General features: G+C 40.2%; 1 protein-coding gene across 1 annotated transcript; it reads left to right on the forward strand.

Moving 5' to 3' along the window:
* Positions 1-557: 557 nt before the first annotated feature.
* Positions 558-1,423, forward strand: LOC104670273 (interferon alpha-1/13). Its single transcript, XM_010373454.2, has one exon. The coding sequence runs from the start codon at positions 618-620 to the stop codon at positions 1,188-1,190; it is 573 nt and encodes a 190-aa protein (XP_010371756.2). The 5' UTR covers positions 558-617; the 3' UTR covers positions 1,191-1,423.
* Positions 1,424-15,125: the final 13,702 nt, after the last annotated feature.

Consider the following 15,125-nt stretch of genomic DNA (forward strand, 5'->3'; position numbering starts at 1 on the left):
ATCTTGGCTAGGCTGGTCTTGAACTCCTGACCTCATGATCCACCCACCTTGGCCTTCCAAAGTGCTGGGATTACAGGCGTGAGCCATCTCACCAAGGCCACAGTACAATTTATATCAGTAAATAAATTACATTGAAGTCCATAAGCAAATTCAGTTATAAAGTTAAGATAAATTTGAATCAATTTTAAATTTAACTTTTAGCTTAAATTTTTCATTTGGTTATTTTTAAACCCGCATTGAATACAAAGATTAAACTTTGCACTTTTTGAGTATAGAGATATACATATAGTATATAAATAGATACATATTATATCTGTGTTGTTAAATTTTCATGTTGGGTTCAATTAAGAAAAAGATACCTAAAAAGTCTCTGGAAACAACATGGGGGAGACAATAATGAAAAACCAAACGGTTGAGAAACACTGTTCTCAACTCATGTAAAGAGTGCATGAAGGAAAGCAAAAACAGAAATGGAAAGTGGCCCAGAAGCATTAAGAAAGTGGAAATCAGTATGTTCCCTATTTAAGGCATCGGCACGAAGCAAGGCCTTCAGAGAACCTAGAACCCAAGGTTCAGAGTCACCTATCTCAGCAAGCCCAGAAGCATCTGCAATATCTATGATGGCATTGCCCTTTGCTTTACTGATGGCTCTGGTGGTGCTCAGCTGCAAGTCAAGCTGCTCTCTGGGCTGTGATCTGCCTGAGACCCACAGCCTGGATAACAGGAGGACCATGATGCTCCTGGCACAGATGAGCAGAATCTCTCCTTCCTCCTGTCTGATGGACAGACATGAGTTTGGATTTCCCCAGCAGGAGTTTGATGGCAACCAGTTCCAGAAGGCTCCAGCCATCTCTGTCCTCCATGAGCTGATCCAGCAGATCTTCAACCTGTTTACCACAAAAGACTCATCTGCTGTTTGGGATGAGGACCTCCTAGACAAATTCTGCACTGAACTCTACCAGCAGCTGAATGACTTGGAAGCCTGTGTGATGCAGCAGGAGAGGGTGGGAGAAACTCCCCTGATGAATGCGGACTCCACCTTGGCTGTGAAGAAATACTTCCGAAGAATCACTCTCTATCTGACAGAGAAGAAATACAGCCCTTGTGCCTGGGAGGTTGTCAGAGTAGAAATCATGAGATCTTTCTCTTTATCAACAAACTTGCAGGAAAGATTAAGGAGGAAGGAATAACACCTGGTCCAACATGAAAACAATTCTTATTGACTCATACACCAGCTCACACTTTCATGAATTCTGCCATTTCAAAGACTGTCACTCCTGCTATAACTATGACCATGCTGATAAATTGTTTTATCTATTTAAACATTTATTTAACTATTCGTAAGATATAAATTATTTTTGTTCATATAATGTCATGTGTATCTTTACACTGTGGTTAGTGTAATAAAACATGTTTCTTATATTTACTCAATCCATTATTTTGTGTTGTTCATTAAACTTTTACTATAGGAACTTCCTGTATGTGTTCATCCTTTAATATGAAATTCCTAGCCTGACTGTGCAACCTGATTAGAGAATAAAGGGTATACTTTATTTACTTATTATTATTATATGCAAGATGTAAGTAAAAATGACCTTTCTCTAAATCAGGTTGTAAGTTGTACTCAAGATATAAAAGTGACCATAACAAATCCACTTCCTACTCTCTTGCATATTTTATTTTTGTATGGAATAAAACTAAAAATGGTAATCATACTTAATAGCAGTTATCCCAAATACTATAATAAGAAGAAAGAACAACGAATAATTTCTCTCAGAAGCAGGTAAACTGAGATGTGTGAGGAAATAAAAATAAACAGAGATATCTTCTATTGCCAGTTGGATATATGAGTTTGCAACTTACAAGGAATGCAATTGCTAGGGGTTCATATATGGCAAGCAAAATCCCAGAAATGGAAGTTCTCATGTGTGGAGAGAGGGTAGTGAGAGAAAAGGACTTAAGCATGATTCTGAGGACCTTCCACCTTTAAAGTGAGGGAAGAAAAGAGACACAAAGGAAACAGAGGTGGAGTCCCTTATATTAGACTGACAACAAGAGAGATTAGTGATTAATATGGTTTGGATCTGTGTCCCTGCCCAAATCTCATGTGGAATTGCAATCCCCAATGTTGGAGGTACAGTCTGGTGCGGGGTGATTGGGTCATAGCTGTTTCTCATGTTTTAACACCATCCCCCTTGGTGCTGCCATGGTGATAGTGAGCTCCCCTGAGATCTAGTTGTTTAAAAGTGTGTGGCACCTCCCCTTACCCTTCCTCTTGCTCTCGCTTTACCTTCTTCCCTGAAGCCTCCCCAGAAGCAGATGCTGCCATGCTTCCTGTATAGCCTGCAGAATTGTGAGGCAATTAAACCTCTTTTCTTATAATTTACCCAGTCTCAGTTATTTCTTTGTAGCAGTGCAACAATGGACTGATACTGTGATAAAGTGTATTTAAGAAGATAAACGTGCTGGGAAGATGAATCAGTAGATTTGCCCAAGATAGGGATTAAAACTGCCCAGTAATTGGGAAATAGATGGCATTGGCAATCTTAGTGAGAGAGCTGGTTTGGTGGAATTAATAAGTAGAAGTCATACTAGAGTAGGATCCAAGTGAGAGAAGTTAGTGACTCTGAAGCAAAGATGGAAATAGAATGGAATTTGAAAAGAATGTGGATTATTGTTTTTGTACACAGTTTTTTTTTCTTTTTTTGCAGTATAGTTTTTCTGGACAGATTTCATGTAACTGATGTATCAGCAACCATATTGATATGTTTAGTATATTTATGTTCAATTAAAACATTTAATTACAATAATAATTTTTCATTTTTTAAATAAATACTACTTTTGAATATCAGTAAGCTGCCTTAATTCTCTAGATGGGAATAGATAACTAATTCAATCCATCATCGCAATGTTTAATTAATACTGATAATATAATGATTCCTGGACCTACTGGCTTTATTAAGTAAGTTACTTCACTTGTGTAATTGTAACACTGGTTTACTATAATTTTACTGCAGGTTTTAACACATTTTATTTTCTGGTAGAGCTCATATATAACTTCTTGGTAACTTTTCCTGATGTTATGAATATTACAATCTTATGCCAATCCAAAAATAACTAAATTGCCATCAACATAAAGACTGAAAACTTCCTTCACAAATTAATAATGAAAAGGGGATCAAAGAATCTCTGTCTCAATACTTAAGATAAAGAAAAAATCAGTGATAACCAGCTGAAAATACAGCATGAACCATGGAAACTCAGACAGCAAGAACTCTGTGTAGAACTCACAAGGAAAAAAAAGATTTAACAATTATAACTGGGCCAGGCGCGGTGGCTCACGCCTGTAATCCCAGCATTTTGGGAGGCCGAGGCGGGAAGATCATGAGTTCAGGAGATCGAAACCATCCTGGCTAACACAGTGAAACCCCGTCTCTACTAAAAAATACAAAAAATTAGCCGGGCATGGTGGTGGGTGCCAATACTCAGGAGGCTGAGGCAGGAGAATGGCATGAACCCAGGAGGCGGACCTTGCCGTGAGCTAAGATCGCGTCACTGCACGCCAGCCTAGGCAACAGAGCAAGACTCCATCTCAAAAAAAAAAAAAAAAAAAAAAAAAAAAAAAAATTATAACTGAAACTCAATACAAAACTGAAAAAATCACCCATAATTTACATTACATCACAAAGAATTTCACATTGAAATTTCATTCTGCTTGCATGTATGTGTGGTGTTAAGAAACTCAATCTGTTTGAGCCTCAGTTTTCTCATAAATAAAATGGATTCGGAAAATCTTTACAGTTGTGATCATAAAGGAACACATGCAGTTTAAAGCACCTACCACAATATCTTCCATCATGTTGCCTGGTCAACATGGTGAAACTCCATCTCTACTAAAAATACAAAAATTAGCTGGGTGTGGTGGTGAGCATCTGTAATCCCAGCTACTTGGGAGGCTGAGGCCGGAAAATTCTTTGAACCCAGGAGGTGGAAGTTGCAGTAAGCTGAGATCACGCCTTACTCAAGGAGTTAAACGATGATAAGTATTTTCCTCCTTTTCTTCATACAGCTGTAGATGGGGAATAGTATTTGTCTTTCTATAAAATTTTTAGAATCTGTGGCATTGTACCTTTCAGGAATTGACTTTCAAAGGAAGCAGCCTAAAAACAAACAAACAAACAAACAACAATAACAAAATCACAGATTCTATCATGAACTGTAAAGGCTGAAAAATTGTCATTCCTCACTTCAATATGTCCTATTTATATTCAGTCAGGAAATGGTGGCTTGTATAAATACCTGAGACAGGAGAATAATCATGCAGATTGGTGTGCAGAAGACACGTGATGTTTCTTGACTGGGCACCTGGCACATTCTCTCTCTGGCTTTACTCCCTTCACCTTCCTGCAGAGCTGTTTTCTGTTCTGTTGTGGTTTCAGCTTGATGGTTTCCCTAAAGATCAGAATGCCACAAGTGCTAAGCAGAAGTGAAATAGAATTTCTAGGTTTTGCAGAACCATCTGCAAGAGAGGATTTCCTGAATTTCCGTCGAGTATGATGTAATAGTAACTTAATGAAAAGGAAAGAGAAAGTAGAATCTAGTTTATGTGCAGTCTCCTGAAAACCTCTCAGGGTAACACAGCCCCTGGTAGCCAAAGGTGACAAGGGCAGCCACCAAGACTGGAGGGCCAATTTCTGATCTATGCAGAAACCCATCACTTCTGGGCATTTCTCTTTATGCTGCAAAAAGTATACTTCCTGGCAAGAAAAGATGCTAATGCTGTCACAAGCCTGTTCCTTACCCTTGGTCTATTACAAAGAGAATCAGTTTCTGGCTTCTGTCAGGGCATGGATTTTGGGGGATTGACAGATATAGGGATATATAGAGAGATGTATTCCTTGCCTATAGACCACTGTGCAGACCAGCCTCTAGAATCACCCTCTCCATACACAACGTGTGGGACTCCAGGGGACAGGCAGACTGACCAATCTTGACTGGAATTTAATAGTATTCAGAACAAGTTCGTATTTAATAGTGCATTAAACAACTATTAATGGCACAGTCTTAGTTTCACAGATCATTCCTATTATTAGACTTCAAACATTAACAAATAATATTCTCATTGTCACTTTGAATTATGATCTTGACAGTTCTTCCACTTAATAGTAAAAACTCTGCCTTGGTATCAAAAAAGAGAAGTCTCATGAGAGCTAACGAGTGTGAAAGAATAGTGTTGTTACCAGAGAACTAGTGAGGTTTATTCATTCAAAGTTATCAATTTTGTTATGATTTGAGATGTATTTTTGTAATCAGCAACATATTTTCATTGAGATGTTCCGATAGGAAGTCTGTGTGAATTCCTGAGGTAGCAGCAAGGAAAAGCCTGAAATTGCAGAGGATTCTCTAAATGTATCCCTCAGGCCACACATTGTGATATATATATGTGTACATATATACACACATGCATATCACACATAGTGATATATATGTACATATATATATATATACACATGTATATATACAGATACTTTCTTATTTTATAAATATATGGTTATTATTTCCTTAATTTATATACATACATTAAAAAAGGGACTGAGTGCGGTGGCTCACGCCTGTAATCCCAGCACTTTGGAAGCCGATGTGAGTGGATCACTTGAGTTCAGGAGTTCAACACCAGCCTTGTCAACATTGTAAACCCCATCCCTATTAAAAATACAAAAATTAGCCAGGCGTGGTGATAGGTGCCTATAATCCCAGCTATTTGGGAGACTGAGGCAGGAGAATCTCTTGAACCCTGGAGGCAGAGGTTGCAGTGAACTGAGATGGTGCCACTGCACTCCAGCCTGGGTGACAGAGCGAGATGCCGTCAAAGAAAAAAAGAAAGAACAGAAAAGGGAATACTCTCTCCCAAATCTCCGTAACACATATAATATAAAAAGCAGAATTCTTGGAGTATTCTGGGGAAAACTGAAAAATAGTCACCTTCATACTGAAGATAAGTCTTATGTGTATATTCAGTCAGGAAACAGTATCTTACAGAAAAATCTGGAAGAGTTTATTTTCTTAAACCTAAGTGAAATATACATACTATTCATTTGCTGATTGCAGTACCCAGCATAGTTCTCTCCTTCTTCTCCAGCTTTTCTGGATCTCATTCTTCACTCCTATTGAAGCTCAGAAACTAATACGACAAAGTGAAAATCTCAGAAGCAGCCTCAGAAGCAAAGTTTCTCTTTGGTCTTCTCCTGCCCCCCTGTTTGTCACTCCTCATCTCCCGAGGCTAGCCATAAAAACTAGAAACTCTCTTTCCCAAGGCTGGTAGTAGAAACCAGAGCCCTTTTTCCCCAAAGCCAGCCACAATAATCTAAAAATATTGCTCTAACTTTCCATCACTTTTGAGTGTAAGAACTGAACTGGTCATAAAGAAATTCTCTAACCCACCTTGTTTGATTATAGGTACTAGGACCCTTATTCCAAAAAGGTCTCCGTCACATACTCAGGAGGAAGGAATGGTGCATGGAAAGGCCAAAAAGTAGCTGACCAGAAATGCCTTGCTGGGTTTCCCTACTCAGAATATTAGCATTAGATGATGCCCTTTTTATCTAATCACATTTCTACACACCTCTCCATTCTTTATGGAACGTAAGCATAAAAATTGATAGTCTTTTTCTCTACTTTGGGTCTTCATTTTGAAGGCTTCCATAGGTATATAAAATGATGATTAAATAAATGTGTTATGCTTCTCTCTTATTAACCTGTCTTATTAGCCTCTCTTATTAACCTGGCTGTGACCCTTTTGATAGGAAGGAAAGAGATCACACTATTTCTGCCCCTATAGTTCTGATGATGAAGATGAGATACCTCAAGCACCTGACTCACGTACTGATGAGGTCCTGGGACAACTGATAAAGAGCTGGCAAATAAAGGTAAAAAAAAATTTTTTTTTCTGAGACGGAGTCTCGCTCTGTCACCCAGGCTGGAGTGTAGTGGCCGGATCTCAGCTCACTGCAAGCTCCGCCTCCCGGGTTCACGCCATTCTCCTGCCTCAGCCTCCCGAGTAGCTGGGACTACAGGCGCCCGCCACCTCACCCAGCTAGTTTTTTGTATTTTTTAGTAGAGACGGTGTTTCACCGTGTTGGCCAGGATGGTCTCGATCTCCTGACCTCGTGATCCGCCCGTCTCGGCCTCTCGAAGTGCTGGGATTACAGGCTTGAGCCACCACGCCCAGCCAAAGGTAAAAATTTTTACCAAGGTGAGTTCTGAATCTCTCTGCCTGTAGTTTCTGGTCAAGAACTAAAGGTAAAAATTTATCTTTATTTCTTACTTTCCAAATGCTGATCAGCAGGAGATCATTTGTTTGCATTGTTCTCTTACGTAAATTTGGATTTAAGGGACCCATTTGTTATTGATCCTTTCCCTTCAGCGGACAGCTGTTATTTTCCTGTTTTGTGTCCTGAGAACCTGACTTGGCTTGCTGCCTGTCAGGACAAACTTTGGTGTGTGAAGGGGGCCAAACAAAAAGTTGGAGGCTCCCATTAAAAGCTTACATATTTCCTATTGCCAGCTCGCAAGGCATCTAAATCTCTCTTTCTTTTGGCTATTTGTGGGGGTAGCTTTGAATTTTGAGAGGGCTGCATCTTTGCATTTCTTTGAAGATGTCTCATGTATCCTTGGTTAAGTCATAAAATCCTTGGTTTTGGTTCTGAGTCACTTGGTAGGTATCTTTGTTTTAAAAGAAGAGGAAAAAAAAGGAGAAAGTTTCAAACATTAGAAATGTTGGTTGTTTTTCCTTGCTGAAATCTGATAAGGGATTTAAAAGTATTGTTTTAAAGAGCTTTGTGGTCAAATAATAGCTTAATTTAAAGCTGATATCCAGGCTACCATTTTTTGAGTCTTTCTGATTTTCTACCTCTACTCCTGTTTATCCCATGGGAACTTTTTTCAGTAAACTTAAACCTTTTTAAATTATATATTTGATTCCTCTGTTTACTTCCTTTCTTGTAGGCATGACTTTTGCCGGTAAAAAAAAAAAAAAAATGTAAAACTTTATTGGCCTTTTTGGGAAGCTTAAGACCTCCCCAGTCTGACTCCTCTAAGACTTGTTCTTCCATTTACTTCTGCCCCTCCTTCCCTCTGCCACTTTCAATCCTCCATCTGGGTCTCTCTTATCATCGACAAGCCCCTGCCTCTGCATTTGGTGGTCAGTGGATGGAAAATTACTAAGCAGAGACATCCGAGTTCTGGTTACCACATAAAGGGATGTAGAGAAGACTTCTAGAAAGCCTGGGACTCCTTGAAGAATGAAAAAAAAAAAAAAAAAAAAAAAAAAAGTGCCACAGACCCCCGCGCTACATGGAGTCTTCTGTCTTCCTCATGAACCCAAGAGTCATGGGTGGGTCCTTTTTGCATCTGGAGTTCTGCTCTCTTTTGCCTTAAGTTCCCTGATCTCTTTGGCTTTTGGGGTATCAAGGGTAACTTCACACTGTGAGAGAACCACCCACCTGTCAAGACTAGAGACAGTGGCCAGGTTTATTCTCTGTATAAGTCTGTCTCCTTCAACCAGGTTTTTCTTCAGAGCTAAAAGGAGGAAATTTCCTGGAAAGAACTGACCCCAATACTGGAATGAGCCCATTTCTTTAACTTTCATATCTTAGAGAGGGGAAATACTCCCAGCTTCACGCAGGACATGCCCTCTTGGGTCAATGGGCAGCTCTGGGGAGAGAAAGGGGCAGGATGTGTCCCTTGCTTCCAGCCTGTTCAGCCTCCCAGGACCTCCTGACTTGTACCTCAGTCTACTTACTGCAGGTCACATGGAAGTGAGTCACCCCATCTGACTGTGGCACTTTTAGGGAAATCTGGAAAAACTCTCCTGTTTGAAGGTACATTAACTCCTTAGAGTAAGTTGTCAGTTTTACTAATTTATTCCTCCTATCAGATCATGCCCCTCAACTTTATAATTGAGAAAATTCTTACTCTCCCTTTGAATAAGGAATGAGCTTGCATCAGTTCCATCTTGATTCAACAGTTAGGGAGAGCACTACCATAAATAAAGGAACTTCAGAGAATACAGTGACTGCCACAGGTGTCAACAGGGTAGAATTGAGAGGCATCTTGGCAATATTGCAATTAAAGAAGTAATCATGGTAAGGGTCAGTTGCTCACACAATCGGGCAGGCGTTCAATTTAGTAGGGATCTCTCAACTCTCTGACTCAGGTTAGAAACCCAACCATTAGGTTGTTTCTCTTCTATTCATGGGCTAGAGGGCCCTAATTTACATGTTAAACCAGTTTTCCTTTCCTCCACCACTTGTAGGGAACCAGTTTAGGAGCAGGACAACAGAAGCATATTTTAATTCACTTGGTTCTGTCTTTTGTGATTGCCTAATTAGCCTTTCAAATATTAGAACCCCTTCCATTCTTGGGTAACTGCTTACATTTTTAATGTATTTTTTTCATTATATTTATATTATACTTTATACTATCTTTATATTATATGTAAAAGTTCTGATTTGGCTTCATATTGTTACCCTGCCCTGAAAAATCTCTATAGCCATATCTCATTTCATATCTTGCAGTTTTCAACTTATTATATATAATCTACAGTATTGGGGAACCCAGCAGCAGGTCTGGAGACACCTAGACAGGGGGTGTGGTGGGGACACTGAGTGCTGGGCTGCTGGCCCTGCCCACATCCTACTGAGGAACCAGCTTTTACTGCTCCCAGGCCCACCTCCACCCAGGAATATCTAGTCCACTTGAAAAGGGATGGGGGGAGGCAGGAATCAGTGCAGGGTACCCAGGGAGACATGACGAGGCATCATCACACAACACCCTATGTAGACAGCCATGTTTTTCAAACCTCAGAAGCAAGGGTCTAAATGTAGCCTCATTTTCACCCTTCCTGCCAGATGAGTCATGAGTTGTAGGGGTGTAGACCCACTGATGTCCAGTCTGGCATCAAAATGCAGTAAATGAAGGGATTCCTGCCTATACCTCTATGTCCAATGAGTTGATAAAGAGTGCAGGAGCTCATCTGTGACTCTGTTTAAGAGCCTACACGTGCTCAGTCCTTCAGGAGGAGACTGCACCAGGCACAGAATTCTCATTTGTTCAAACAATGAAAGTGCACGTCATGCACTAGAATAAGCTGGAAGAACCAGCAGTAGCCCGAGAACATGGAAGGAGGTCAGAGATGTTTAAATCATAGGCAATAGTGTCAGGTACTCATGAAATGGAACAATACCAACGAGCAGCATTAAGTCAACTGTTCAGATCATTCCTATCAGGAGGGAAGATTGAAGTAGATGCTGAGAACACAGAGTTCTATTGAGCTGTGGCCAGCATCGTGTCCACAGCATGGGTAACACAGACACCACAGCAGCCTGCAGAGTACAGGGAGAGATGGGGGTTAACCCACTTCCAGATGCAAACTTTTGATTTCTCCCTAGAACCCAGCACGTCATCACAGTGCAGGAAAAATTATTCCTGGGACCAATGCAGTCCAAGGGATCTCTTAAATTCTGCTCACAATGCAGCTTCCTTTAAAGACCAACAATACGAAGACAATTCTTGAACAGAAGGGTCACAGGAAGACCCTCCAAAAATGTCATTTCATTTGATGTCATTTCCTTGTAACATTGATGAGAGAAAAAACTGACTCCCCACCAGGGCCTTTTCTGTGTGGAGTTTGCATGTTCTTCCCATGCCTGCATGAGTTTTCTCCAGGTACTTCAGTTTCCTCCTGCATCCCAAATATGTGCATGTTAAGTTAATTGATTTTCTAAATTTCTCCAGTCTTAGTGTGTGTGTATGTGTGTGTGTGTGTGTGTGTGTGTGTTTGAATGTGCCCTGTGATTAAATAGCTTCCTGTCCAGTGGGGGTTTCCACCTTACACCCTGATCTGTGAGGATAGGTTCCTGCCCCCCTTGACCCTGAAACGGAATAAGTGGATTGGAAAAATGAATAAATGAATGAATGAGTACAAATGATTGCAAAACAAAATTCACAAAGCATATAACACTTATACAGATGCACAACAACGTATGAAAGTGCTCAGCGAGCCCATCATATTTGTTCTTCTTTGTTTTGGAACTACTTGGTTGTAAGAAGTGTTCCTTACAATTTTCACTTTGTAAACATTTATTTTTTGATATAACCTTCAAGTACTATGACTGGAAAATATCATTTATTGTAATGCCAACCATAGACAACCATACACAGCCAAAGACAACCATACTAAGCAATGTGGCTGAGTCTGTAGTTAAAGCCAGACTTTCCTTGGCAAGCAACCCTTTAAAAGCATTCATTTTATGTTGCAATTGTAGCAGTGAAACAGCAAAATACCTAACATAACTAACTCCATTTTGCTTATGGGGCCTATACCCATTCCTGCACGTAGGTTGGGATAATTTTAGAGCACTGAGATAATGTGCCAAAACAGCAATCATGTAGTTTTTAAAACTAACTCTGGGATTAAAGGAGAAGGATGTAAACAACTAACTATGTTACCTTAAAGATTCATAGGAGCGTTGTGACCTGACTAAGAACAAAGAATTTTTCAAATTCCTTGGACCTGTGCTGGTGCCCACATGTCTGCTGTTGATGGTCACCTCTTCATCCTGACCCCTTCCTCGTTCACCTGCCTGTAACATAAAAAGAGCCTGAAATTTGTACTGTCTTAAGATGGTATTTGAAGATACTAGTCTACCATCTTCTCAGTTTGCTGGCTTTCCTAATGAACCTGCTTTCCCCGTCAGCAACTTTCTTCCCTTGAGTTTGGTTTCCAAGAGGTGAGCAGCTGAACCTGGGTTCAGTTCCACTATCAAGGAATATCTGAGGCTAATTTATAAAGAAAAAAAAAAAAACGTTTATTTGGCTCACAATGCTGCTGGCTGGAAGACTGGGCATCTGGTGAAAGCCTCAGGCTGCTTAGATGCTATACAGTTTAGATGTTTAGTGGAAACAACCTAGATTTCTATAGTTTACATGTTTGATGGGGATAAACATCTAAGCATCACAATCTTGGTCATATGAATGATCTTTTCAGCACTCACAACTCAACCAATGGACCGAAAGAGAAAGAGGGGAAAAGATTCTTCACTGGACACTATCAGTACACAAGATGAAGTACTGAATGGGCTGGGGATGAGAAATATCCTTTTCCTTGGCAATAAGAGCAGCAGGCTGACCTATGAGTCCTGAAGGAGGAGAAAGTCAGAGTCCATATGGCTGGGCTGTCCCAGAAATTATTAGTTGTTTTCTCTTTATTCTTAAATACACAAGAAAACTCAAGAGTAATAAATAAATTGGCTTCCAGGAGTTTGCAGTGATGGGTTAATAGAGTTGTTTTCATATATTTTTGAAGAAATCACTAATTAAATGTTATGATTTATTTTTTTAATTGGCAGACATATGTACTTCCTTTTACTACTTAAAAGGTATTTTGTTGGCTGGGTGCGGAGGCTCACACCTGTAATCCTAGCACTTTGGGAGGCTGAGGCAGGTGGATCACTTCGGGCCAGGGGTTCAAGACTAGCCTGGCCCAGGCAAGAGAAAGAAATCAAGGGTATCCAGTTAGGAAAAGAAGAAGTCAAATTGTCCCTGTTTGCAGATGACATGATTGTATATTTAGAAAACCCCATCGTCTCAGCCCAAAATCTCCTTAAGCTGATAAGCAACTTCAGCAAAGTCTCAGGATACAAAATTAATGTGCAAAAATCACAAGCATTCTTATACACCAGTAACAGACAAGCAGAGAGCCAAATCATGAATGAACTTCCATTCACAATTGCTTCAAAGAGAATAAAATACCTAGGAATCCAGCTTACAAGGGATGTCAAGGACCTCTTCAAGGAGAACTACAAACCACTGCTCAGTGAAATCAAAGAGGACACAAACAAATGGAAGAACATACCATGCTCATGGATAGGAAGAATCAATATCGTGAAAATGGCCATACTGCCCAAGGTTATTTATAGATTCAATGCCATCCCCATCAAGCTACCAATGAGTTTCTTCACAGAATTGGAAAAAACTGCTTTAAAGTTCATATGGAACCAAAAAAGAGCCCGCATTGCCAAGACAATCCTAAGTCAAAAGGACAAAGCTGGAGGCGTCACGCTACCTGACTTCAAACTATACTACAAGGCTACAGTAACCAAAACAGCATGGTACTGGTACCAAAACAGAGATATAGACCAATGGAACAGAACAGAGTCCTCAGAAATAATACCGCACATCTACAGCCATCTGATCTTTGACAAACCTGAGAGAAACAAGAAATGGGGAAAGGATTCCCTATTTAATAAATGGTGCTGGGAAAATTGGCTAGCCATAAGTAGAAAGCTGAAACTGGATCCTTTCCTTACCCCTTATACGAAGATTAATTCAAGATGGATTAGAGACTTAAATGTTAGACCTAATACCATAAAAACCCTAGAAGAAAATCTAGGTAGTACCATTCAGGACATAGGCATGGGCAAGGACTTCATGTCTAAAACACCAAAAGCAACGGCAGCAAAAGCAAAAATTGACAATTGGGATCTAATTAAACTAAAGAGCTTTTGCACAGCAAAAGAAACTACCATCAGAGTGAACAGGCAACCTACAGAATGGGAGAAAATTTTTGCAACCTACTCATCTGACAAAGGGCTAATATCCAGAATCTACAAAGAACTCAAACAAATATACGAGAAAAAAACAAACAACCCCATCAAAAAGTGGGGAAAGGATATGAACAGACATTTCTCAAAAGAAGATATTCATACAGCCAACAGACACATGAAAAAATGCTCATCATCACTCGCCATCAGAGAAATGCAAATCAAAACCACAATGAGATACCATCTCACACCAGTTAGAATGGCAATCATTAAGAAGTCAGGAAACAACAGGTGTTGGAGAGGATGTGGAGAAATAGGAACACTTTCACACTGTTGGTGGGATTGTAAACTAGTTCAACCATTATGGAAAACAGTATGGCAATTCCTCAAGGATCTAGAACTAGATGTACCATATGACCCAGCCATCCCACTACTGGGTATATACCCAAAGGATTATAAATTATTCTACTACAAAGACACATGTACACGTATGTTTATTGCGGCACTATTCACAATAGCAAAGACTTGGAATCAACCCAAATGTCCATCTGTGACAGACTGGATTAAGAAAATGTGGCACACATACACCATGGAATACTATGCAGCCATAAAAAAGGATGAGTTTGCGTCCTTTGTAGGGACATGGATGCAGCTGGAAACCATCATTCTTAGCAAACTATCACAAGAACAGAAAACCAAACACCGCATGTTCTCACTCATAGGTGGGAACTGAACAATGAGATCACTTGGACTCGGGAAGGGGAACATCACGCACTGGGGCCTATCATGGGGAGGGGGAAGGGGGGAGGAGGGAGGAATTGCATTGGGGAGTTATACATGATATAAATGATGAATTGATGGGTGCTGACGAGTTGATGGGTGCAGCACACCAACATGGCATAAGTATACATATGTAACAAACCTGCACATTATGCACATGTACCCTAGAACTTAAAGTATAATAAAAAAATAAAATTAAAAAAAAAAAAAAAAAAAAAAAAAAAAGACTAGCCTGGCCAACATAGTGAAACCCTGTCTCTACTAAAAATACAAAAATCAGTTGGGCGTAGTGGTGTGCACTGATAGTCCCAGCTACTCCAGAGGATGCGGCATAAGAATCACTTGAACCTTGAACCCAGGAGGTGAAGGCTGCAGTTAGCTGAGATTGTGCCACTGCACTCCAGCCTGGGTGACAAAGTGAGACTGTCTCAAAAAAAAAAAAAAAAAAAAAAAGGAATATATTTCATCTACTTTTCTTTTTTTTTTTTTTTTTCTTTTTTTTTTTCTTGAGACGGAATCTCACTCTGTTCCCCTGGCTGGAGTGCAGTGGCGTGATCTCGGCTCACTGCAAGCTCTGCCTCCTGGGATCATGCCATTCTCCTGCCTCAGCCTCCTGAGTAGCTGGGACTACAGGCGCCTGCCACCGCGCCCAGCTAATTTTTTGTATTTTTTTTTTTTTAGTAGAGACGGGGTTTCACCGTGGTCTCGATCTCCTGACCTTGTGATCCGCCCGCCTCGGCCTCC

The sequence above is a fragment of the Rhinopithecus roxellana genome, chromosome 16 (assembly GCF_007565055.1).
Source record: "Rhinopithecus roxellana isolate Shanxi Qingling chromosome 16, ASM756505v1, whole genome shotgun sequence".
NCBI lineage: Eukaryota > Metazoa > Chordata > Mammalia > Primates > Cercopithecidae > Rhinopithecus > Rhinopithecus roxellana.

Excerpts from the sequence above, each read along its gene's own strand:
- LOC104670273 (XM_010373454.2), top strand. The coding sequence starts at position 618 with ATGATGGCATTGCCCTTTGCTTTACTGATGGCTCTGGTGGTGCTCAGC.